We start from the raw sequence: 23,246 nt of genomic DNA on the forward strand, positions 1-23,246 counted from the left end.
GTCTCCTGGTTACTCAAAGTTTCAATGTAAGCCCAGTGAAATGCATGAAATGGGTAAACTCGTACTGGTGTTTTTTATGAATTCAGACATTGCAGTTATTTTATTAATCCAAATGGCACAAAGTACTGAAACATTTTATTGCGCCCAGAATTACAGCTTTGCACAATAATACTCGAGCAATTTTCAAGACTTTGTATTTTAGAGGCAAAAACTTTCCAAAACTTATAAATTTAAGACAATTATTTTAGCGTGGCATAAATCCCCCTCTTCTGTTGCCCCCCCCCAATCCTTAACATATTGACTGGAAAATAAGAATTTCAAAATACTATTTAAAAATTAATAACGCTGCATAAAACAAGTTTAATATTTAGCAATTCACAATTATCTATCTTTTATGCTTTTTCTTTTCTTGTGTTCCAATCATAACCGATTTGAGGGATGTTTGATTAAGCAGGTACCATTTTACATTACTGTGAATGTAATCCAAAGATAAAAGGAACATTTCTAACAGAAATAAAACGTGACCCAAATCCGTGCCAAATAAACCTGCTCAGAAAATATCAAAATCTTCATGTTTGAAAGTTTTTGGAGGTAATGAAATTAACAGAAAAAACCCCATTCGCAATAACACGTATTCAGATAGACATGCTTGAACCTTATTAAATGCATTTCAAAATATGGCATTTTTCTATCAAGACAAACGAGAGATCTACTTTTATGGGGCCGGCAGCGATTTACATTGATCCCACAAATACAAAAATAAAACAAATCCAGTTTTTCAAGAGTAGGTCGTAAAGTCAACATCTTTTCGCAGCCACTTGCAGGCTCTAGGATTCGTTAACAAGATTGTTGTGTGGGTCTAATCCTACGTAGTGAATTGGTACAATGTTTCTTCCTAGTTGAGTAGTGAGTGTGCACCAATGAGGACAATCTGCAGAGGACACACATTGTTTGCCAGTTACAGTGACCTGTTATTTTGGACTCCCATACCACCTGCCGACCATGATCAATACAGAAACTTGGCAGATAGAGACCTTAAAGTCTTGATGCTCCTGCACATCCCACTTGGGACAACGCAAGTCACTGGTCCTTGTATTGACCAACACCAGCACATTACCTCTTACAGCGAACACTAACAGCCACTACCTATACGAAGACGATACTTCAGGACCACCGGTCCTTGCACAATGCCCCACCACGGACCTTGTGTACGAGACGCAAAACATGAACTTGCTTTGCAATCCTGGCTATGCCCACACGCACCATGGGTCCACTCAAAACAACCCTGATCACAAGGTTACGACTTTTGACACAGCTCGGCTCATGTGTTTCCAGAGTCCAGTCCTTTCGCGGATCCTGAACCAATTTTCAGCTTTCCACACTGGCAAACATTTTCCGTTTCCCGTTAAGGCAGCAACGGTGCACTACATACGACTACGGACTGGTATAACGTGGAGAGCAAATAAAGCCGGGATTGTAATGCCTGGCGAGCATCATTGTGCCTTGAGCACAAGACTCCTTTAAGCACGTTTATAAAGCCACTGCCCGTTTCACTCTCAGTGCGGAGCAGCGGTCTGCTATACAGGCCAAGTTACTCATGCAAGTATGGGACACCAGTGGGATCACTTGCTGCACATAATTACATGGTGTGATTATCCACATTGTACAGACAAGAGATTCTTCTTTCTCTAAAGTTGTAGTCTTCCATATTGGCCCTCGTGACACTGGAGATACAGGTACAATCAAATTCCCCATCGCAAGCCATCTGCCAATTGGCGTACTACGAATACCGAATTTATGCTTGGGTGAACCTAAGGGAACGACTTCAACCTGGAAGTAACTCGGTATTTCTGCGCGAAGTTCATTTCTACAAATCGGTAAATTTCTAAAGAGCCATGTCACTAATGAGTATCACAAGTTTTCCAAATCCTACCAGCATCAATTTGTGTGAAACTTACAAAGCAATGTGTATAAAAGGAAACTCGCAAAACGTTGCATCTACGCAGTTGAGCCGTCTTATAACGCCAAAACGCTATGCGTCGAAGCCTGTTACCCACATTCCCCACAGACCCCCCCCCCCCCTCCGACAACTTCCGCCAAGGTCTCGTTTGCACCCAAGAGTGCACTCTACCCCATGCTCAACGCAAGCCCAACCACAAAATGACAGAGGAGCCGCGCCAAATTAAAAAAAACATTGCGTTAAAATTGTTTTGTACAACATTTGGCCTTGCCCATCTTTGAGGGCATTCAGCAAAAAAAAAGGGTGGTGGGGGGGGGGAGCAGCAGTAATGCACACACCTCCCTCGTCGTTAACCCTTTCCCGTTAACGGTAATTTTATTTAGAGAGGCAAAGCGCCGTTGTTTTTTAAAGACGTTGTACTCACCCGCAGAGAACCGTAGCGACGCGTCCGCACTCTGCGATAGCTGGCGCCAAACTGTGCCACACGCCCTCCCGCGTAGCCATGGGGCGTCGGTACGTCTTCCGGAATCGTAAGAAAAACATGTGCGTCATCGGAAGAAAAACTGATAACATACACCGACCGATGACGTACGCATACGTACACGTACGTCATCGGAATGGGAGAGGGTTGAGAATAGTGCGAGTTCCGTGAAGAAAACATTTCGCTCTGCACCGAAACACCAACAGCACGACATAATCGACCGAGTAAGGAATAAAACGCACAGTCATTACAGTTTGTTTAAATCAAGAATATGAACAAGCGTATGCCGAGCACGAGCCTGCTGGTTTAAAGGCGCAACCCTAATGCACAAACGCCCCCTCCCCCCGCCCCCCCCCCCCGTCTTGCTGATACATCCCGAGGTCATGTGTCTACCAGCTGCCCAACAAATACGTATGAAGATTTCTTAACGAGAATGTTCTTCACAGAATAGAGCCGGCCTTTAATTTTTTTTACGAAATAAATTAACAATGCCTGAGGGGATAGGCAGGTTGCCCTTGTGTATAAGAGCTTTTTTTTGGGGGGGGGGGGGGGGTGTGGGGTGTGCGTATTCCCTTAACCGTGCCTCACGCAGGTGGTACGGATCGGAAGAGCGGGGAGGGGATGTGTGTGTGGCGTGCGGGGCGCTGTGCGTGACCGGTGCGAGGACTTGAGTGAGAGAAGAGGGTGGGTGGCGGGCGCGGGGTGGGGTGGTGGTGGCGGAAGGTGGGGGTCGGGGTCAGGGTCAGGGGGCGGGGGAGTTGGTTCAGCTGCGGAAGCCGAAGATGCCCTTGATCATGCCCGTGAAGCCGCTGCGAGACTTCTGCTCTAGCTTGTCGTCGAGCGGCGGCAGAGCCACATGGTTGAGCGCCAGGTCGAAGAACAGCGGCTTAACGGGCACGGGCTGGAACTCGGGCGGGAATGTCACCAGGTTGGGCTGCTTGCTGACGAGCGCCGGGTCCAGACGGTACACGTCCAGCCGCTCGATCAAGGGCTGGGGAGGAAGGCGACAGAGAGAGGAGGGCAGGGTTAGGGACACCGGCCTGACCAACAGGCATTCACGACCCCTCGCCATTCAATGAATGGTCACAATTTGGGGGTCACAATTCGACTCAAGAATCTCCCTTGTGGTAAGGTCTTGCGCGTAGCACCATCAAACTCATCTACGCCATCTCGTTTTTTTTTCCATTACCCAAAAGGTCACATTTTGCATATGCCTTAAATTGTAACTATCAGATAAACTGTATGATGAATGCGATCGATCAAATGCCTGATCAGCATGGTGGGGGCAGCCAACAACTCGTACACAGCAAGGCTAGACACTGCTTTGATATTGGCACGTAGGGATAGCATTACTTTTACACTAAAAACATTGACAATGTCTCGGTTTTATGGACACGAATGAACTACAAATGGTAGTGCTGTACCTATTAAATATACGATAAGAGAACACACTGATAAATCGTGGCTTTCGCCGCCAATATTACATTTACTGCAGAGCCTTACTTTGTTATCCGAAACTTCCAAAGCCGCCATGCGATCACCAATATCGTCAGAGTCTGCGGAGAACAACAACAAATGAGCGAAAGGGTTAAGTGGCAGCCACCTGGCGGCATGCCGTTAACGTAGTCCCTGAAGCCGGCTTCGCCTCTCGGTAGCCGCATGTGGGACTCTGGCTTTAAAATCGCGAACGTTTGCTCGCTTCACGATCTTGGCGCAGTAGGGCTCGGTCACAAATAAAAGCGACGTCTGAACTGCACTCGGCACACATGCGTACCATGCAAAAAAAGGACACACGCCCACGTACACATTTTTTCAACTCATAGGCACAAATGTCTGGATGTGCCTGGGTCAAAATGACTTTTGTTGATGTTCTCGATTTTGGACGAGAACGAATAAACAAAGCCAGCAAAGACGTTTAAAAGGTACGCAGCATTGTACTTTCAAAATGGGCTTGGTTGCGCCAGCCATAGTTGAAAATGGGTTTCCATACAATGTTGCTAAAAGTAAACGGTCTCCCTTACTTTTGCTCTTGCAAGATAATAAAGCTACGCAACTTGTTCCGAGCCAATGATCACCGTACGGTTGTGCAATCTGTAACCCAGGTGGAAAGGTTTGGCTAAGTTTTTAGCTTTTAACATCCATGCACTGGCCACACATCAAGGCACACACAAATAGAATCACAATGTAAAATAAGCGTCTCGAAATGGAGAAGAGTGGTGATCACATTAGGAGCGCTGGCTGGGATAATGTCTTTGCCTTGTCCAATATTACTCAAAAAGCACATGCAATTTAGAGCGTGTGTTTCAGACTTCATGTAACAGTGCCCCATAAGGAAGAGTATATTAACAGTTGATGTTTCGGGCAATGGCCCTTCTTCGCAGCACATAAAATTTGCGCACAAAAGGGACACGACGAATGTGTTGGCATTTTTTTGTTGGGTAATATATGCTCTTGCGTGCCACTGCAAAAGCAACATTACCATACAAGTTACTTATCACATACTGCACTTCATGCGGCGGATTTTGCTGATAAACTAAAAATGGGACCCGTGATGGTGGCGATTCTTCTGCACAGTCTGGATAGCACTTACTGCTGCACCCCCTCTGTCAGTGGCACAGTCGGTGGATGTGGGTATACGTTGCGGGGTGGCTTCGTGACAAAAGGTTCAGCGGCGCATGGCAGAAGCATTTTTACCGAGTATCGCTGTCGCTTGTATCGAGTACTTCTCGGCGTTTATGGAGTTGATCAGCTCTTCCAGTTCATTCTGATCCTAAACGCAGGCACGGAAAAGCAAAGGCATCAATGCAAGCATAAAACAATGCAAAGACAGTTATCAAAATACATGTAGGGAATGCAGAGCAGGGCTTCCCAAACATTCACTTCTGTGCCGAGTGTCGAGGCAAATGTTAGTGTATCACGCAAATGACTAACTCGCAAAATGCACTGCGCTTCTGAAGCAGTCGGAGACATAGCAACGCAAGTGGGGGTGGGGGAGGGATTCATGAACCTGTCTGTGTGAACCGTTGAGTTTTAAATCCTCTCATATGAATGGGTTTGCTTTGGGTACGCAGTATATTTTTTTTTACTCCACGTGCAAAACAATGTTCAAAAAGGAGTTTGCCAAAAGATGGCCAAGGGTGGCTCAGAAGTCACAGCGCTGAGGTGACACCACGGGGATCATCGTGGGTTCAAATCCCGGCAGTCGCCTGTGCTTAAACCGGGTTCTCAAGCCTAGCAAACTTAATGCTCTCAGCCCCATGGCCAATGACCACACACAAAAACCATCCGCTTACATTTGTACTTAATTTGGCAAAATCCCAGCCCTGAGAATAAAAATATCGATGAAGGAGATGCGAGTACAGTATTCTCATATGCAGAATGGGTGGGAAAGTGCTACACTGTGTACTAATGCATCTACCAGAGGTCACTTGAAGGGAACTCGGGTAGTTTTTGCGCGGTTTTCCAGAAGCAAACTTGTTCTCATCGCATGACATAATGGCGATACAATTGAGGAAAACATTGCAAGACGCACAAAACAGTGAATTTACCCAACACCCCAAATACAGCACTATATGATTAAAACAAGCCTCGAGACTTGACAAGGTTTCCCCATCCCCCCCCCCAACAACGAATGGCAGTGGCTGCCCCGGTGATCTCGGTGCTCATCACTCACCATATTGGGGCAGTTGCTCTGGGCGCAGGCGGCCTGCGCCTCCCTCGCGTACTTGAGGACGCGCTCAAACAGCGCCAACCCCTCCGTCCACTTCTTGGCCGCCAAGTACGACTGTGCTATGAAGTAGCACCTGTGGACGCATGCACGCAAACACACGAGAACACAAAACTCACACCTGCTTGCACACTATCATTCGTAGTTCCAAGGATTATAACTTGACACTACGATGATGATGATGATGAGAACAAGGATTGCAATTCTACGATTAAAGAGACCATCTAGCAAATGAGCTGCTGATTATTTTCCACACCTATGACTAGCACAGTTGGCTACGTACAGTGCGAAAAAAGTTCAACGTACATTCATATAAGATTTTGGCATGAGCTGCCAAGTAGTCTGTCTTAGTGGTGTGTACTCGCCACTAGTTTATATAGTCCACAGTTCAATTCCTGCAACAGGCAGGTAATATACTGTAAGCATATGCGCGCAGTAGGTGCGCATAGCATTTGTCATCTTGACAAATGATGTTTCGTTTTACAGCACACGTGTTTCTGTTCATAGGGGTACCCCGCGGCAAAAGAGAACTCGGCCATATTAAAGGGAAACAAAAGACACCTTCAACTGTAATGATGACAATTAAGGTGACAGCAGACAGTTTGGCGGCTGTGGCGTCTGCCACTTCTGCTACCGTTAGTGCTACTGCCGCTACCACTGCTGCGACAACTACTACTGCTGCTGCCGCGAATGCTGCTGCTACCACTAGAGCTGCTGCTGCTACCGTTAGAGCTGCTGCTGCTACCGCTAGAGCTGTGCTGCTGCTACCGCTAGAGCTGCTGCTGCTACCACTAGCTGCTGCTACCACTAGCTGCTGCTACCGCTAGAGCTGCTGCTGCCACTAGCTGCTGCCGCTAGAGCTGCTGCTGCTACCGCTAGAGCTGCTGCTGCTACCACTAGCTGCTGCTACCACTAGCTGCTGCTACCGCTAGAGCTGCTGCTGCCACTAGCTGCTACCGCTAGAGCTGCTGCTGCTACCGCTAGAGCTGCTGCTGCTGCTACCGCTAGAGCTGCTGCTGCTACCGCTAGAGCTGCTGCTGCTACCGCTAGAGCTGCTGCTGCTGCTACCGCTAGAGCTGCTGCTGCTACCACTAGAGCTGCTGCTGCTACCGCTAGAGCTGCTGCTGCTGCTGCTGCTACCGCTAGAGCTGCTGCTGCTACCACTAGCTGCTGCTGCTACCACTAGAGCTGCTGCTGCTACCGCTAGAGCTGCTGCTGCTACCGCTAGAGCTGCTGCTGCTACCGCTAGAGCTGCTGCTACCGCTAGAGCTGCTGCTGCTACCACTAGAGCTGCTGCTGCTACCGCTAGAGCTGCTGCTGCTGCTGCTGCTACCGCTAGAGCTGCTGCTACCACTAGCTGCTGCTGCTACCACTAGCTGCTGCTGCTACCACTAGAGCTGCTGCTGCTGCTACCGCTAGAGCTGCTGCTGCTACCGCTAGAGCTGTGCTGCTACCACTAGCTGCTGCTACCACTAGCTGCTGCTACCACTAGCTGCTGCTGCTACCGCTAGCTGCTGCTACCGCTAGCTGCTGCTGCTACCACTAGCTGCTGCTGCTACCGCTAGAGCTGCTGCTACCGCTAGAGCTGCTGCTGCTACCGCTAGAGCTGCTGCTGCTACCGCTAGCTGCTGCTGCTGCTACCGCTAGCTGCTGCTGCCGCTACCGCTAGAGCTGCTGCTGCTACCGCTAGAGCTGCTGCTACCGCTAGAGCTGCTGCTACCGCTAGCTGCTGCTGCTACCACTAGCTGCTGCTGCTACCGCTAGAGCTGCTGCTACCGCTAGAGCTGCTGCTACCGCTAGCTGCTGCTGCTACCGCTAGAGCTGCTGCTGCTACCGCTAGAGCTGCTGCTGCTACCACTAGAGCTGCTGCTGCTACCGCTAGCTGCTGCTGCTACCACTAGCTGCTGCTGCTGCTACCACTAGCTGCTGCTACCGCTAGAGCTGCTGCTGCTACCGCTAGAGCTGCTCCTGCTACGACTACTGCTGCTGCTACGACTACTCCTACTTCTGCTACTACTACTTCTGCTGCTGCTGCACCTGAAGGCCTTGTAAGCCGATTTCTTGTTATCGAGAGATTGCCACAGGTCCGGATCGGCCTCCATGCCGGGCAGCTGCTGCATCTCGTTCAGGCTCTGCAGGATGAGCTCGTAGAGGCGGATCAGCTCCTGGGGACGCGGCGCCTTCCTGCCGTCGTCAACGGCGCCTCGGCTGAGCCGGCGGCGCAGGGCGCGCGCCATCACCACGTTGCGCTCCACCGTGTTGCTCAGCTTTATGAACGTCAAGTAGCTGCACTCCCGGATGAATACATGTGCAGGGTCACCACGGCTCAATCGTTCTTGTTTAAAAATACTTTAGAAATAAAATGTTTCTTGTAACTTCTCCCCCCCCCCGCCACCCTGCCCAATTACGACTGCACTATCGGCGTCATGTTACAAGACAAAGTATAAAAGTATCCATTCAGTTGTCTCGCAGAGCAGTGCGACCCCGGCGCAAGGAAGCAGATATTGCAGCACGACCTCTGAGATCCCTTCAAGTGACCTCTGGTACCACAGCAGAGGGCAGCACTTTACCCCCTACTCTGTATATGAGAGTATTTTTTGGCATATGACAAACTGATATGTTGATTCTCAAGAGCTGGAATTGATCAGAACCAAGTGCAGAACCACATTTTTTATGCGATAGCTTTTTTTTGTCCAGTCATTGGTGACCAGCAAAGACCATTAACTTGGCTACACTTCAAATCCCGGTTTAATCACATGCAGCTGTAACCTGGATTTGAACCCAGGATCTCAGCGGTGCCACATCAGCGCTGACCTGAGCCACCGGACCCCCAATTGCTAATCTATTAAACTATATTTATTTTACCAGGTAAGGCACACTGAGCTATATATCTCTTTTTCAGATGCGACCTGACCACAAATGAAAGCTCAACGAAGTGGCGGCTTATCATGTGTAAATGTAAAGCAGCCACATACTCGAAAAGCATGTTTCTACATGTGGAGGGAAAAACTGTAGGACCCGTAGAAAAAAATTCCACGCGACCACGGGGAGAACACGCAAACTCCAAATATACAGCAGCAGGCGTCAGGGTTTAGAATCGAACCCACGACCTCCTGTATACCAGGCAGGGTAGTTAACATCTCACCACCATGGCAATTGCACTGTCCGCACCTGGCCAAATAATTAACCATTATTATACCACAGATCCCCCCTTTAGACACTCTAGAATGACACAAGACAAATTAGTGAAGATGAAAACAGATAGATTAAAGGCAAACATGTCACAAAAGACAGCCTGTGTTTTTGTGCAATTGACGATATTTGAACTCTTTGAATAACGAGGAGCATTGCAAGCTTACAACTATTTCACGACGGTACATCTCTTAAAAACCCCTTCGCCGAATACCTTCCAAGTGCATAACCACACGCAATTCAAAAGCAATATTCAAACTACATTACGACTCGTGCTTTTTGTTTCCATTACGTCCAGCACAAGTAAACGCAAGGAAGGCTTCTTTTGTGAAACACCTGAAATTGCCTAAATTGATGTTCGCCAACTAAATTGTATATTGTTGGGAGTTTGGAAGAAAAAAAAAGAAGAGAGGCTTTGAAACGTTCGTGTTCATCTTGCTCCTATTCTGGGAAAAGATGAAAATATTGAACATTTGCCATGTTGTTTTCTGAGGTCTCAACTCTAATAAGGTATTTTGTCTACTCTTCCAACCTGGCAGGATGTTTTGGAAGAGGTGGGAGTATCCGCACTCTACCCTCCACCGCACGCGGACCTGCCGATCGATGACCTGCGGTGTAACCCATTGACACTGCTGGGTAGACGGACGCGGCAGTGGAGATTTAAGAGACTTGCTCATTGCCAGGAGCTGGACCCGTCGACCCCTGGGTTGCTCCAGAAATCCAGTGTGATAACCATGACAACCATGAACACCCGATGCCGTCAGCTGTCTCGGCACTATTTTGTTCGCAGCATCTGTGTTGTTTTCAACGCTTCGGGTCAATGCACAACAGGGAGTGGGGGGGGGGAGGAGGAGGTCGTTACCTATGTAGGTGTTGCAGGTTTGAGTTCTTTCCTGCCTCCGTTTCTCGCTCTCGCTGTTTCTGCGTCCACGTGCGCACAGGGACAAAGATCCTCCATATAGCCTCCACAGACTTTTGGGGCAAGTGCTGTTATAGCGGGCTCCCATGAAGGCCGGCACGGCACAAGGAAGTGGGTGGCCGGCACCACGCTCGGGCCGCCTTTGTCTCCCTAGTGGCGATGTTTACACACCGCACTCACTTGAGGCTGGGTCGACTTAGGGAAGGCTCAGGACCCATTCAGATAATCGTCACTGGTGTTAGCAGTAAGCGGAATTCTAAATAGGGTTGCCGGGTTCGTAGCGCAGTGCGCGAGGCGCTACACTAATGCTCCCCACGTGCGCACACACGCATACCCACATGCATCAAACAATTTACAACATGGGCACAAGTGCAAATATGATTGTGGGCTATAAAAATGTAACGAGTTAACGACACAACAAATGGAAGCTGCTTTGCGAAGACCTTAAACGTCGCGCAAAATAAGCTTGTAACAATGAGTTGAAATGCGTTTCACTATTATACGATTCAAATTATGTTCCAAGGTACACAATGCTTCTCTACGTTAGAATGTTTTTAACAGAGTCCCTTGGTTTTATATTTAAGGCAGCAAAAATGAGAAAACGACATCTTATTTTAAAGGCTGTCTCCCGCCAATCTCAATATATATTTAATGCTCTCATTTGTAAGAAAATGGAACTGCTATTTTTACAATGCTCATTCTGCTGATGAAAATAGGCTCATTAAAAAACAGTGGAGTATATATAAATTGATGTGCATGAATGCATTCGGGAGTATCAGATTACATTTTTCAAATATCAGATTTTCAGCCCAATTTAGAATTTTAATGTATATTCTTTTATATTCATACATATAGCAAACAGTAATAACTTTCATAGTTCATGCGTTCAATATAATCATATCATATTTTTTTACAAAGAATCACCGACTTTTACATTTTTATGTAACGTTCCAAAAGTAAAACAGTAAATTTAATATGACATCACATGACGGCTACTCTGGTAGAAAAGCCATGGACACAATGTCGTTTAAAATGTTGTCATGTAAATGTTGTCGGTGCATGCGACATCACATTTTATGATCAATTGGATCCAAAATGTCACATTTCGGCCCAGTTTTGGAATTAATATTAAACTCGGCAAGACATCAGTAGAAGATTGTGGCCACACGGGATGCGCGAGAGCGGATCCGTGTTCACGTGCTAACGTGAACGCATTACACGTGCGCATTTGCATGGAAAACTTAAACAAACAAATGCATACACATGCAACGCACATGTATAATGCATTAACATTTGTATATCCAGCACAGTTGGCTACATGCGGTGCGAAAAGTTCAACACGCACGCGCACTGCATGAAATATTGCATATTGCAATACTGCACTGCACAAATACAAAGCACAACACGTTCTCACAGATTGCATTGAACGATGCTTTGGGAGTAAAAAAAAAAACTGTGACAGACGATGCCCCCAGGGGCAGAGGAGCACCGCTGTTACCGGGTCGAGCTTCAGCTCCTCCCGCACGGCGTGGATGGCGTCGCGACACTCGATGAGCAGGCTCTCGTAAAGCTGCTCCTTCCCCTCCTCCTTCTCAGCCTGCACTCACGCGCCCACCAGCAAAAGGGGGCAAGGGCGGTGCCAAGCGCAATCAGTTGCTGCGCTCTCGTCGACGTCTGCGCTCGGCGGCACGCGCCGCTTGGCACGTAGCCGCTGAAGACTCAGGCTGCTTCGCTCGGCATCAATGGAAAACTCCCCCCCACGATGACCACGGTGGGAGCTTGCAAAAAAAACCGATGGGCCGGAATATCGGCACAGCAAGCCGTGTAAAATTAGCTGTGTTTGAACATCAATCGATTGCTCTATTGACGTAGCAATCGGTACACCATCTTGTAGGTTCTTCCACGAGTTGACCGCATTTCCGCGGGGCGGTAGCATGGCCGAGCGGTAGCGCGCTTGCCAACTGCTGTGGAGGTTCGTGGTAACGAGCTCAGCGGGCACCCTTGGTTAATACTGCGGTTGTATTACTCGTGAACACGACACGCCATCTGCTTCACAGTGGATGCTAACGATCCCGTGATGTTTTTTTTTCCGAATTGATGAGTAGGGCCCATTTGTGCAGGTGTCACCGACCAAAATTTACCCAATTCGAAACCTTATCTGCAAATGACATTATTGGGTAAAACCACACAGCTGCATCAACCCCCAACTGGCAAGACCATGCAATGAGATTGTGCTATTACAGGGGTCTGCAACCAAAATAACAAGAGCCATTTTTTTCGAAGTAAAAAAATCTCAATATTTGAAGAGCCACAATGCACGTGAATACAAGACAGCGGTCCTTAATAAATAACGTCACAAAGCAGCCCTTAAAGAGCCGCATGCGGCTCCAGAGACGCAGGTTTTGCCGACCCCTCCGCTATAAGACCGGTGCAAACACAAAATGTGCTGCTAAATGATGATTATCCTACGAGCTGGGGCGTGAATCGAGGGTGGGCGACGGGAGCCGGGAGGGCGCGAGGGAGGCAGCGGTGGGGGGCCGCGTTGGCCGCCGTCACCTGTGCGATGGCTGCCTCGCTCTCCTCGAGGCTGAGCAGGAAGACGCGCACGCGGTCGACCTTGACGGGCACCGTGCGGCCGCACCACGTCACCTCGCTCATGCTCGTCGACTGCTTGGCACGCATCTGAGCCAACAGCACCTGCAACCAACCCGGCACAACACCACGGGGAGAACATGCAAAACTCCAAATATACAGGCGTCAGGATCGGGATCGAACCCACAAGCTCCTGTATACCAGGCGAGGTAGTTAACACCTCGTCACACACAATGAACTAACCACTGGCATTGCTTGGCCCCAAGTCAGATGCAGATGCCTTATTTACACCGAGGTATTACAGTTTGTTTTCCGACCTGGCTCGGCAAATAGCTTAGATGTGCCAGTGGAAAAAAGAGATATTGAAGGAAGATGCAGCCATAAAATAAACAGTGCTTGTAGATACGTAGCTACACTGTCTTTCGGACTGCCCAAAACGAGCTTGAAGCTTCACGAAGGAGCCAAAAGACTTCATAACCTTGGTCAGATGCTTTTTCATACCCGTATGGGGAATGAGCATCGTAAATTTCTTACTTATAAATCTACTAGACAAGTGATGCAAGAGGTGCGGCAGCCAGCCATGTCACAACAGTATTGTACACATCTTATGAAAATAAACTGCACGAATCCAGACGCTCATTACGTCCACAACTCACCTCAAGTTTTTCCGTGAGCATGCTGCTACTGTCGCCAGATTTCAGGCGCATTTGCAACAAATCCCCAATCGCCGACTGGTCACCTGTGCAAACAAAAAAGTAGGGCCCGCTGTTAACGGACGCGGACGCTGTGACACAACGGTGAAAATCGCGCTCGGAATCCTCCCACTCAGCCAGAAGGGTGGACGGACCGTCATCAATCAATCATAAACATCCACGATCTAGCCACTGCCGGACGAAGGCCGTGCCACATCATCGACGCCACTCGCGGTCTCTCCGATGCCACGACCCATCTTGTTCCTGCGTGCCACGCGAGCCAACCCCGTCGCTCCTTCTCCAGCAGTGGTTATCCTCTTGGATGCGTTTGCTCCTTTGGGCTGCCGCTCCTGTCACCAATCGCGATTTGTATCTGGCACAAGCTCACTGTTTTTTTTTTGTCAAAACGTGAGATCTACGATTTGTATTTTTTCAGTGTTGGCCCCTGCGTAAGTTTACGATATTCTGCAGATTTAGCATTTCCCCCCCCCCCCCCCAAGCCAAAAAGCTGCCGTGTATTCGGAGAGGAAACACAAAAACTCAATGTCCTCTACCAGGAGGACCACCGAGCGCAGTAAAGTCGCCACCGCCACCGCTTTCCCTGCACAAAAATCGTTGAGCAAAGCTGCCCTTCAGATCGAAAGAAACATTCCTCTTTTTCGGAGAAAGTTTTGCTTCTAATTTACCAGGGTGTCTGACTGAAGTGACCAACTGTGTCGTCTCACTCACGCCTATCTTCACAACCACCACGCTGCAGGTCACAGCACTTCTCAAGTGCAGCAACTGTGATTTTTAGTTTTTGGAGTTGCTAGTGCACCGTCAGGTCAAGTTACAAGTGACCTCGCTCTCTCTTGCGCCACAAAGAATGCTGACGAGTGATGAAGCAGCCTATCAGTCACTCGTGTTTTTGCTGTGCTCAGAGCATTCCCAGCCATGTTGTGCCGAGCCTACCCCCTTTCTCTCCATGTGCTTTGCGGGGTCGTAAAGGGACGAGGATGAGAATAAATGACGATAAGGCAACAATAAATGGATGATGCCACCATGTCATTAAGCAGTCCTCGATTGCTTCAACATCCCGCTTTCATATGGCACCTTTAACAATACACCCTCTCAATAGGTGAACTCAATAACATTTTTTTTTCCATATTCAGCTTAAAATAGAAAAAACGCCCAACAAAAGCATTTGATCATTGCCATGGTGACAAGCAATTGCGCCTCGGTGTACAAAATTAGATATAACTATCGGCACGGACTGAATCAACAGCAACGGACATAATCAGCAGCAAAAAAACACGTATTTATCTTAAAAAGCATGTACTGTGGAAGTGCTATATTTTAACACGGAAGGCAACAATAAAGGAAGGCAGCCGGTGAGAATAAAGCACACTCGCGTGATCCACCACCACGCCAGATTTTGAACGTGAACAATAAAGGTACATTTAAATTCACAGCTAAATTTAACTCGCTCACACAGGGCTTCTTCACGTCCCCCACATGGCAGGTCCACAATTTTTGTGAATTACTTTTCACATGGCATGGGCTGCCGCCGTCAATTACAAGCCATTTCACTAAAGATTACTCGGCATGCTCATTCACGCAGCTGGTGGCGAGTGGGGCGGTCGGAGGACGGTGGGAGGACGGGGGGAGGACGAGGGGGGGGGGGCAGCAAGGGAAGGGAGTCTCATTGGAGGTGAAGCCATGGACGGGATCTGCGATGTGCGTGGCCCTTACCGATGTTGTAGGCGCAGTAGCGCAGGTTGGGGGAAATCTCCTCGACCCGCTGGCGATACAGCACAGCCTGCTCGTCCGAGAAGGCGCTGGCCAGCTTCTCATAGATGGTCCTGAAGGCATGACACGCGTGCACGCACGGTCAGTGGAAAGAGCCAGACAGACGCTGCTGCCCGTTTACCCTTGGCGCCGAATTGATTAATAACTTAAAGAAATCTTTTTTTATTTATATTTTTTTTTATCAAGTAATTAAAAGCATGAAAACGTGATTCGGTAACGACGACGATGATTGCGTTATTCCAAGCGATGATGGCTGATTTGGATGATGATGATGATGCATCATTCCCACCCTCCTCGACCTCTGGTCCCGGGACCCATTATTTATTTATACAAATCACCTGAAAATTGTACGCTGACTTTATTTTATTACACCGCGATAATAGATTGGTGAGCAAAATATCTCTTCATCTCTCTTGCTGACAAGACTACCAAGTGCGGTACATTTTTGCGGTAACGCATCACAGCAAAGATGTGAATGGCAGTAAATGTCCAACAGATGAATCCCTCTTCATAAACCCATTTGTAGATGGAGCTGTACGCACGCCTCTAGTGATTACAAAGTCACAGTGTCAAGTTTTATTGCCGTATTTAATGCTTTTGGACCAAGTTTGAAGGCGTCCGTGCATTCGCCCGACGGTCTATTACAGGGATCAAGATGAACGTAGTGAAAATTTTTCGATTGAAACAAAAGTTTCCATACAGTTGTGTCACTATTAGGGGCTTACCCTACATAAAAAACAACACAATGGCTCAAAAGGTTGCTAGAAACCTTGGCTATAGAAACCCATCGCTAAAAGGATAAGCCTCATCAGCCAAGGTGGTCTAGTTTAGCCAAGGGGACCCCCAATGACAGCTGTCCCTGCGCGACACACGGCAAAAGCAGCATCGGCCTGCAACGCAAAACCAAATCCGTGCGCACGGCTTCTCTCCGATGCATTGGCTCACCTAATGTGTGTTCCCCCATCCACTGACTTACTTGCAGCTGCCAAAAGACTCCATGGCTTTAGTCCAGTCTTGCTTTTCAAACCTCAGCATGCCAGCCATGTACGCAGCATATGCCTGTCAAGACGGGCAGATGCAGAAATTAAGCATTCCGTACAGATTCAATTTTAATGTACAATTTTTAGAGGGACTGTGTGTTGTTTTAGTGTGATCTGGGACTGTGTTTGCTGTTGTTTTACGGCCTTACCGAAGCTTGGAAATTGATTATGCAATTTGAACCCAAATTATTTATTTATTTAAGGGGCACCACAGTGGTGCGATGTTATCCTCTTCGCCCGGTATGCAAACGGTCGGGGGTTCGACCCCGACCCTGACGCCTGTATATTTGAAGTTTGCCTGAATATTTGGAGTTTGCGTGTTCTCCCCGAGGTCGCGTGGATTTTTTCTCCGGGTACTCCAGTTTTTCCCTCCACATTTAGAAACATGCAATGAGATTATTTACATTATTTTGGTGCTATAAATGTCCAATTGAAGGGCCCCTTTCTTGAGCTATCGTTTGTGGCCAGGTCGCTTCTGAAAAATCAGTTAATACCTCAGCGGGCTTTGCCTGGTAGGATGGGGTTGGTTTCGTTTTATTTGTGTTTGAGCGATTTGTTGACCTTTCTTGTACTTTGCACTACTATCATGTTTTTGTATTGATTATTGTTGTAACCTTCTTAGTCACCCCTACTGGACATCTGTGAAAAAGAGCTTTATAGCTCATCGGATTCCTCCAGTATAAATACATATTCTGATTCCGAGATTCAATTAAACTTAGGTTTCGATCACGTTTTTTTTCAGTTCTCTTTCTAGTTTATCATTTTATTTTTTTCTCTACTTTCAGGTTTTAGTTCCACAAGTCGCAGTCGCGCACACCTGTCATCCAGAAACTTGCACGTGGGGTAAGTTACCCAAATAAATTAACTTCTTGCTGGACACAGTACATCAGTTTGCGGATCTATGAAAAGAAAAGTTAATTGTGATCCCGTGTAGGCAGCAAAACACAAGCACAAAGGACAGAAAGCACACATCATTCGTCAAAAACATTGCCTGAAAAGGATGTTTTTCCCCTTTTACCATTAATTCATTTGGACCATGATGCTAGCACACATGGCCTACTCTTTTTCGAATAATGGTAACGGGATCCTTAACGTCCACGTTGAAGCAGACAGTGTGTATTTTTTTGGTTAATACACTCGCAGTATTAACCAGGCCGGCGTCTGGGCACGAACCGCAAACCTTTGCGTACCGCCCAACATCGCCGGAATGATATCATCACTTCATATATTCATATTGATTATTACTTATCACAATTACAACTTTTAACAACACCGAATGCCATAAAAACCCTGTCATTTCATTGGAGTCACAAAAAAATAGATATCATCTTGGGCTGAACTTACGACGTTGCTATGTCGTAACGACGTCGCAAGCGCGTTCTCCGGCCCCTCGCTTAGTACCTGCGCCTCGAGCTTGGTGCGGGCGTCGATGCGTTTGCCCTCGCACAGGCGCTCCAGCGCCTCGGCGTGCTTGGCCGCCTTGCGCAGGCGCGACACCAAGTGGAAGCGCTTGCGGGGCTCCGTGTTGGCCTCCTGCTTGAGCTGCATGGCGTAGCTCCACGCGCGCTCCGCGCTCATCAGCTCCAGCAGCAGATACCTGCACAGCCCACGCGCAGACATACGCGCGCTCCAATTATGTTAATCGATTTCAACGCTTTCCAATTATGGTTATAAAAACTATCAACCATTTTTATTTTAACAGGTATGGCCCTCTGAGCTATATATCTCTTTTTCAGAAGCAACCTGGCGACAAATGATAGCTCAACGAAGTGGCTCATCACGTGGAAATTTATAGCAGCCAAATGCTCTAAATGCATGTTCATTCTAAATATGGAGGGGAAAGAGAAAAATCCACGCCACCACGGGGAGAGCATGCAAACTCCAAATATACAGGAGTCAGGGTCGAAATCGAAACCACGACCTCCTATATACCAGGCGAGGTCGTTAACATCTCGCACCACGACAGCTGATGATTATGATTTATTTTTACATTGTGCAGTATATGCCAGGACGTTTCAATGGCACTTTAAATCGCATCCTAAACATGTGAATGGGCACCCCCAGTGACAGCTTTCCCTGTGGGCACAAGATGACTCCTCAGCACCTTGCCTGCAAACGGACAACAGTCTGCCAGTAGTGGGCGATCATTGCAATGTATAATCCGAATTGAGTCATTTGCAGGCATCTTTCAAATTTGGCGAATTTGGAGCCTGACGTCTGCACACAATGACAAGATGTCACATTCAGCAATGCTCACCGCGGGTCTTTGAGCAACTCCACAGTGACCTTGCGCCCAGTGTACTTGTGGCGATTCCCCATTTTGAAGTTGAGAGCTTTTCTCAGCCTCCGGAGCCGTCGAGAGCAGTAGCCCCTGCAACAATTCATAGGCAAATATCAAGATAAAATATCGAGGTAAAAATCAATGAAACCCTAATTTTTCATGGCATGTGCGTCGGGATAACTTGTGGGGTGTCGTGGCACTGCTTAATTTATCCAATCAGAATTGTCATTTCTATTTAAATTTTTAGAATTATACATTTTCACAGTGGGTGGAGCGATGGTTGGAGTGCTGTGCTACGAATTCAGCGACCCAAGTTCAATTTCCCAAACGCACTGACTCGTGTGGTGAAGCATGATGAACTAAACTCAAAGCCTACATGGCATGGGAGAGGCCTCCATCCATTGGCTGGATTGTAAATGGCTGGAATGTATTTATTAGTCTGGATTATAAGAAGCACTCTTCCCCACCCTCCCCCCCCCCATTTGAAGTTGGGTGTACATTTAATAATCTAGTGTCCTTGTGTGTGTATGTGTGACAAAACTGATTTCTATTACTTTATTGATGCCAGACACAAGTTTGGGGGGCATCTTACTTTCCATCTTACAAAGCAGAGAAACGTGGGGGGAGGGGTGGGTTTGTGAGAATGCACTATGGATGTTTACATGCTTGCCGTGTAGAGCTTTGAGATGCTCGTGGTATATAAATTCAAACTATCATTACAGACACTGACATGAAGTCAAGGCGGTAAAAATGTAGCAGATGCAAGTAACGTGCAACACATCTGTGTGTGGTGTGCAAGCACCTGTAGCGCTGGTAGTCTCCATGACGCAGCCCATGCTGTTGCTGCGACTCCTTTATAATTTGCAGGACTGCCACACTGGGTCAAGGTGTTGACAACCATTTATATTGTGCGACAAACCCGATAATAGCCACAAACACATTTTGTAGTAAATTCTCAAACAACAAACAGCAACATTGTAAGCGTTACAACTTGCCTTATTGTAAGTCTCTCCTAATCTGTACAAAAAGTTGAAGGTGCAACCCTGCAATTACTTTCCCACGCTTTCTGCTGGCAGAAGGGCTTCTACGGCAGCAAAATTCTAGAGGGTATTTGTTCTACTCTGCCGTGTTGACCGGACACGTTGGAATAGGTGGGCATACCCACACTTTACCCTACCACAGGTGACTGATGAGTGACTGATGTACCCGTTTACACTGCAGGGCAGACAGAGGGATATTTCAGAAACTTGCACCATTGTTTAAAGTGCTGCACCGAGAGGCCGGCTACCTCTGGATTGAAAATCCAGAATGCTAACCATTAAACTACGGCAGCTCCAATATGTATAGCCATGTGAAAAACCACTTGGTCAACATGTGTCATTTTGCATGGGAAACACTAAACGTGCAGCCTTGTACAATGGCAGGCTACAATCGATTAAAATAAAGTCCACACACTCAACATGGCATATACCACTACGGGAAGGAAACCACTTTCATATTAACCCTACTTTCTAATCCAGCGTTGAAGACGGGGAGCATAGACATCGACGCACAGTACAATGGATTTTGTGGCACTACCCTATGCTGACACTAGCTGCTAAATAGGGTATAATTTAACAATGAAATTCAGATTTATAGAGCAAGCTGAAGTACGATTACATCTCAATATTATACAAATCAGGGGGTAATGTGCGCATCTGTAGGGTGTGAAGGCTGCTCAGAATTTAGATTGACACAACGTTAGGGTACAAGTGCAGTATTTTCACGAAATGTAATTTGGCAATGAAAAGCAACATCAGTGTACCCAAAAGGAGGAATTTTAAATTTGGCGCATTTCACTTGCCTCTGACATATGGAGTCAGAAATATTGGACACTGACGAAGACGAAGCTGAAAAGTGGCACGCAGAATAAGAAAAACAAACTCGTAACGAGCACAAATCTCGCACATCAGACAATTGTTCAATCACAAACTCCGAACAAGGAGATTTGCATTCTTGGAATGACACTGAGAGACGGCAAAAATAAATTCGCGGATCGGAGAATGCAACTCGGAGACATCGTGACTGTGGCCAATAAAAGTCTGGTGACCATACGGTAAAACAAGCGCTCATTCAGCAGCCGATTAACAAAAGACGCTGTGCGTCCTACATGTACGACAGTCATTTTAATGTCCAATGGGAAATTCAGGAAATATTTAGAGAAGTTGACAGGGGGCTTACACGTTGGGCTCAGGCCAAAATATGGGCAGATATCCGTCACAGCTAAGACACGTACGTAGTTCTGGAACAGGAGAAAATACGAACCCAAGCTCATTTAAAGCTCACCACAATCAAAATTAAGCGGCGGACGAGAGCAAGTTGGGAGTGCTTTTTTTAGGAAGCGCGGGGAGACCCTTGTGTGCAGACTGACAGAAGAAGCGCTGCTCTTCATGTGGACCATGAGCACCTGAAATCGTTCCCCACCTCGCATCTCAATGCCACCTAGGTTCAACTTCTTTAGCGCCGTGCGTTACCAACCCTGCTAATCGGAGGCGCTCCAAACGGGGGGGGGGGGGTCCCGTCAAAAGCTCGGAAAGCCAAGCAGGGTGTGTGGGGGGCAGCCACGTACGCATGGACAACGCTTTTACTGAGCAGCGACCATCATCACCGCGCGTTCAAGACGGGCGCAGTGAGAGAGAAACAAAAATTCCCATTCCCAAGCCCTATCCCCCGGGCACCTCTCTTCACCGAACCCGCACTGGAACCAGCGCAGGTTGAGAACCGATTCCAGTCCTTCCAGACCGCCCCACGCCACCACCGCCACCGCCGCAACCACCTCGAGGTTGGCGCGGTCGGAAACGTACGGCGCGAAAGAAGTCCAACGCACCGTACACACGCATAAAAACCTCACGTGAAAAAAAATTAACGAAAGAAAGTGTCTATCCGGCCGATTGCTGTAAGAGTAAACGTCGTGACACTTTGCCAACAACGTCCGCGCGTACCGGACCGAAAGCCGCACAGGACTCGCGGAACGAAGAAGCCGGCCCCGATACGGGACGGGTGGCAAGCGCCGTGTACAGTGGACGCCCCATTCATATTACGTGGCTCGACCAGCAGAGGTTTGGGTCACGGCGAACCGTCTTTTGTCGCAATCGCCACGCCACGCGACGCTCCGTACAAGTGCGGGAAAGCGGGCGGCGGCGAGGGAGGGATACTCTCCAAGGTGAGTGTAGCCGCCTCTGCCTCGGCCAACGCCGCCGCCGCCGCCTCCTCAGCGCCAGCGGTCGCCATCACGGAGGCCCCGCTTGGAGAGAGAGAGAGGAAGGTGGAGTCGATTCGCACCGGTTAAATGATTAATCGCGAGCGCCGATTCCCCCGTCCTCGAGGTGTGGGAGGTGGACGAATAGATTCTCGGATCGGATCGGGTTTGCGCGTTTTTTCGCCCGGCACACGCGCGTCCACGTGTGCTCGATTCGACGTGTCGATTCGCCGAGGCGTCGGGGTTTGAATGGTGCCGGAATTCATTCTCGATTTGAAGTTTTTCCTTGACTTGCAAGGATCCACAGTCTTTGTTCTTTCGGTAAAGTCACGTAGGTAAAGAAAATAAAAATAAAAGATAAAAAAATTAATAAGTAAAATCACGCCGTTTCGATTGCAACACAAGCAATCATCGTCAGGTGTGAAAACCACAGCTAAAATTATTTACTAAAATGGGAGAAAGAAAGAGTTTATGTAAGTGTGGACGTCACTGGGACCTGAGACTGTGCGGGGGAGTGGGCAGGGCTGGAATGTCGTCGTGCAGCGACATCAAGCCACGTTCGATCTACTGCTGGATGAACGCATCCATGTCAACCCCCTTTGTCACTGGCCCTACCTTATTACAGACCAAGTCAGACCCTATTGGTCGCCCCTTGCCCTTATACATCTCAACGTTCATCCTATAAAGTCCCATCACAAGGGAGAATCACAAATAGACAATCACCAATACTACACTCACCACCAGTACACTCACCACTACATACATGTCAACCCCTTGTCAGTGCCCTACCTTATAACCCATTCAGACCTTATTGGTCAACCCTTGCCCTTATAAATCTCAACGTTTAATCCTACAAAGTCCCATCACAAGGGAGAAACACAAACAAATACACCACAAAATGTAGCCCGTATTGAAACGGCTGTACGCCGTATGGACCTGAAAATTCAATTTCCCTGCACGAAAGTACGGGGTAAACGGTGATGGGTTGACAGCGATGTTAATAATCCCGTCCAAAAAGCCGCCGCCACCCCGCCCCCCCCCCAAAAAAAAAACTTGTCACAATTTTTCTTTTTTACAATGTAACAAGACTACGAGAAACCTGCACGTGAACTTAATTCGCGGCTCCATCTCCACGCTCGACGCGTTCCACCACTTTGCTGCCACTCCGTTATTATGCTTTTGGCCGGCCCTTCCGGCCACACGACGTGTCCTGGCCAGGGCCACGTACCAGTCACGTGCCGGTGGTCAGTCTCATTTGTGTCAACGTCCTCGAATCCACGAGCAGCCTCCTTTCGTTGTTTCTGGTGGCGTGTGCGTGGTGCAGTGGGGGGGGGGG

The 23,246-nt window shown here is 48.0% G+C and overlaps 1 protein-coding gene across 1 annotated transcript; it reads right to left on the reverse strand.

Moving 5' to 3' along the window:
* Window positions 1-113: 113 nt before the first annotated feature.
* SRP68 (signal recognition particle 68) lies at window positions 114-22,006 on the reverse strand. Its single transcript, XM_032970487.2, has 15 exons — window positions 21,867-22,006; window positions 19,475-19,541; window positions 18,649-18,762; window positions 17,793-17,988; window positions 16,328-16,410; window positions 15,295-15,404; window positions 13,528-13,610; window positions 12,836-12,976; window positions 11,778-11,876; window positions 10,223-10,281; window positions 8,206-8,454; window positions 6,115-6,244; window positions 5,136-5,211; window positions 3,945-3,997; window positions 114-3,432 (listed from the first exon to the last, which is right to left on the reverse strand). The coding sequence occupies exons 1-15, from the start codon at window positions 21,940-21,942 to the stop codon at window positions 3,205-3,207; spliced, it is 1,764 nt and encodes a 587-aa protein (XP_032826378.2). The 5' UTR covers window positions 21,943-22,006; the 3' UTR covers window positions 114-3,204.
* Between the last annotated feature and the right edge of the window lie 1,240 nt (window positions 22,007-23,246).

This window comes from Petromyzon marinus, chromosome 43 (genome assembly GCF_048934315.1).
Source record: "Petromyzon marinus isolate PM22_M1 ecotype Great Lakes invasive population chromosome 43, UKy_Petmar_22M1.pri1.0, whole genome shotgun sequence".
NCBI lineage: Eukaryota > Metazoa > Chordata > Hyperoartia > Petromyzontiformes > Petromyzontidae > Petromyzon > Petromyzon marinus.

Bases quoted from the DNA above. Each gene is read 5' to 3' on its own strand.
- SRP68 (XM_032970487.2), bottom strand. From the start codon at position 21,942: ATGGCGACCGCTGGCGCTGAGGAGGCGGCGGCGGCGGCGTTGGCCGAG. The intron at 13,611-15,294 runs GTAAGGGCCACG...TTGTTTGCACAG, and splicing joins CTACTGCGCCTACAACATCG to GTGACCAGTCGGCGATTGGG. The intron at 12,977-13,527 runs GTGAGTTGTGGA...GGTTGGTTGCAG, and splicing joins TGCTCACGGAAAAACTTGAG to GTGCTGTTGGCTCAGATGCG.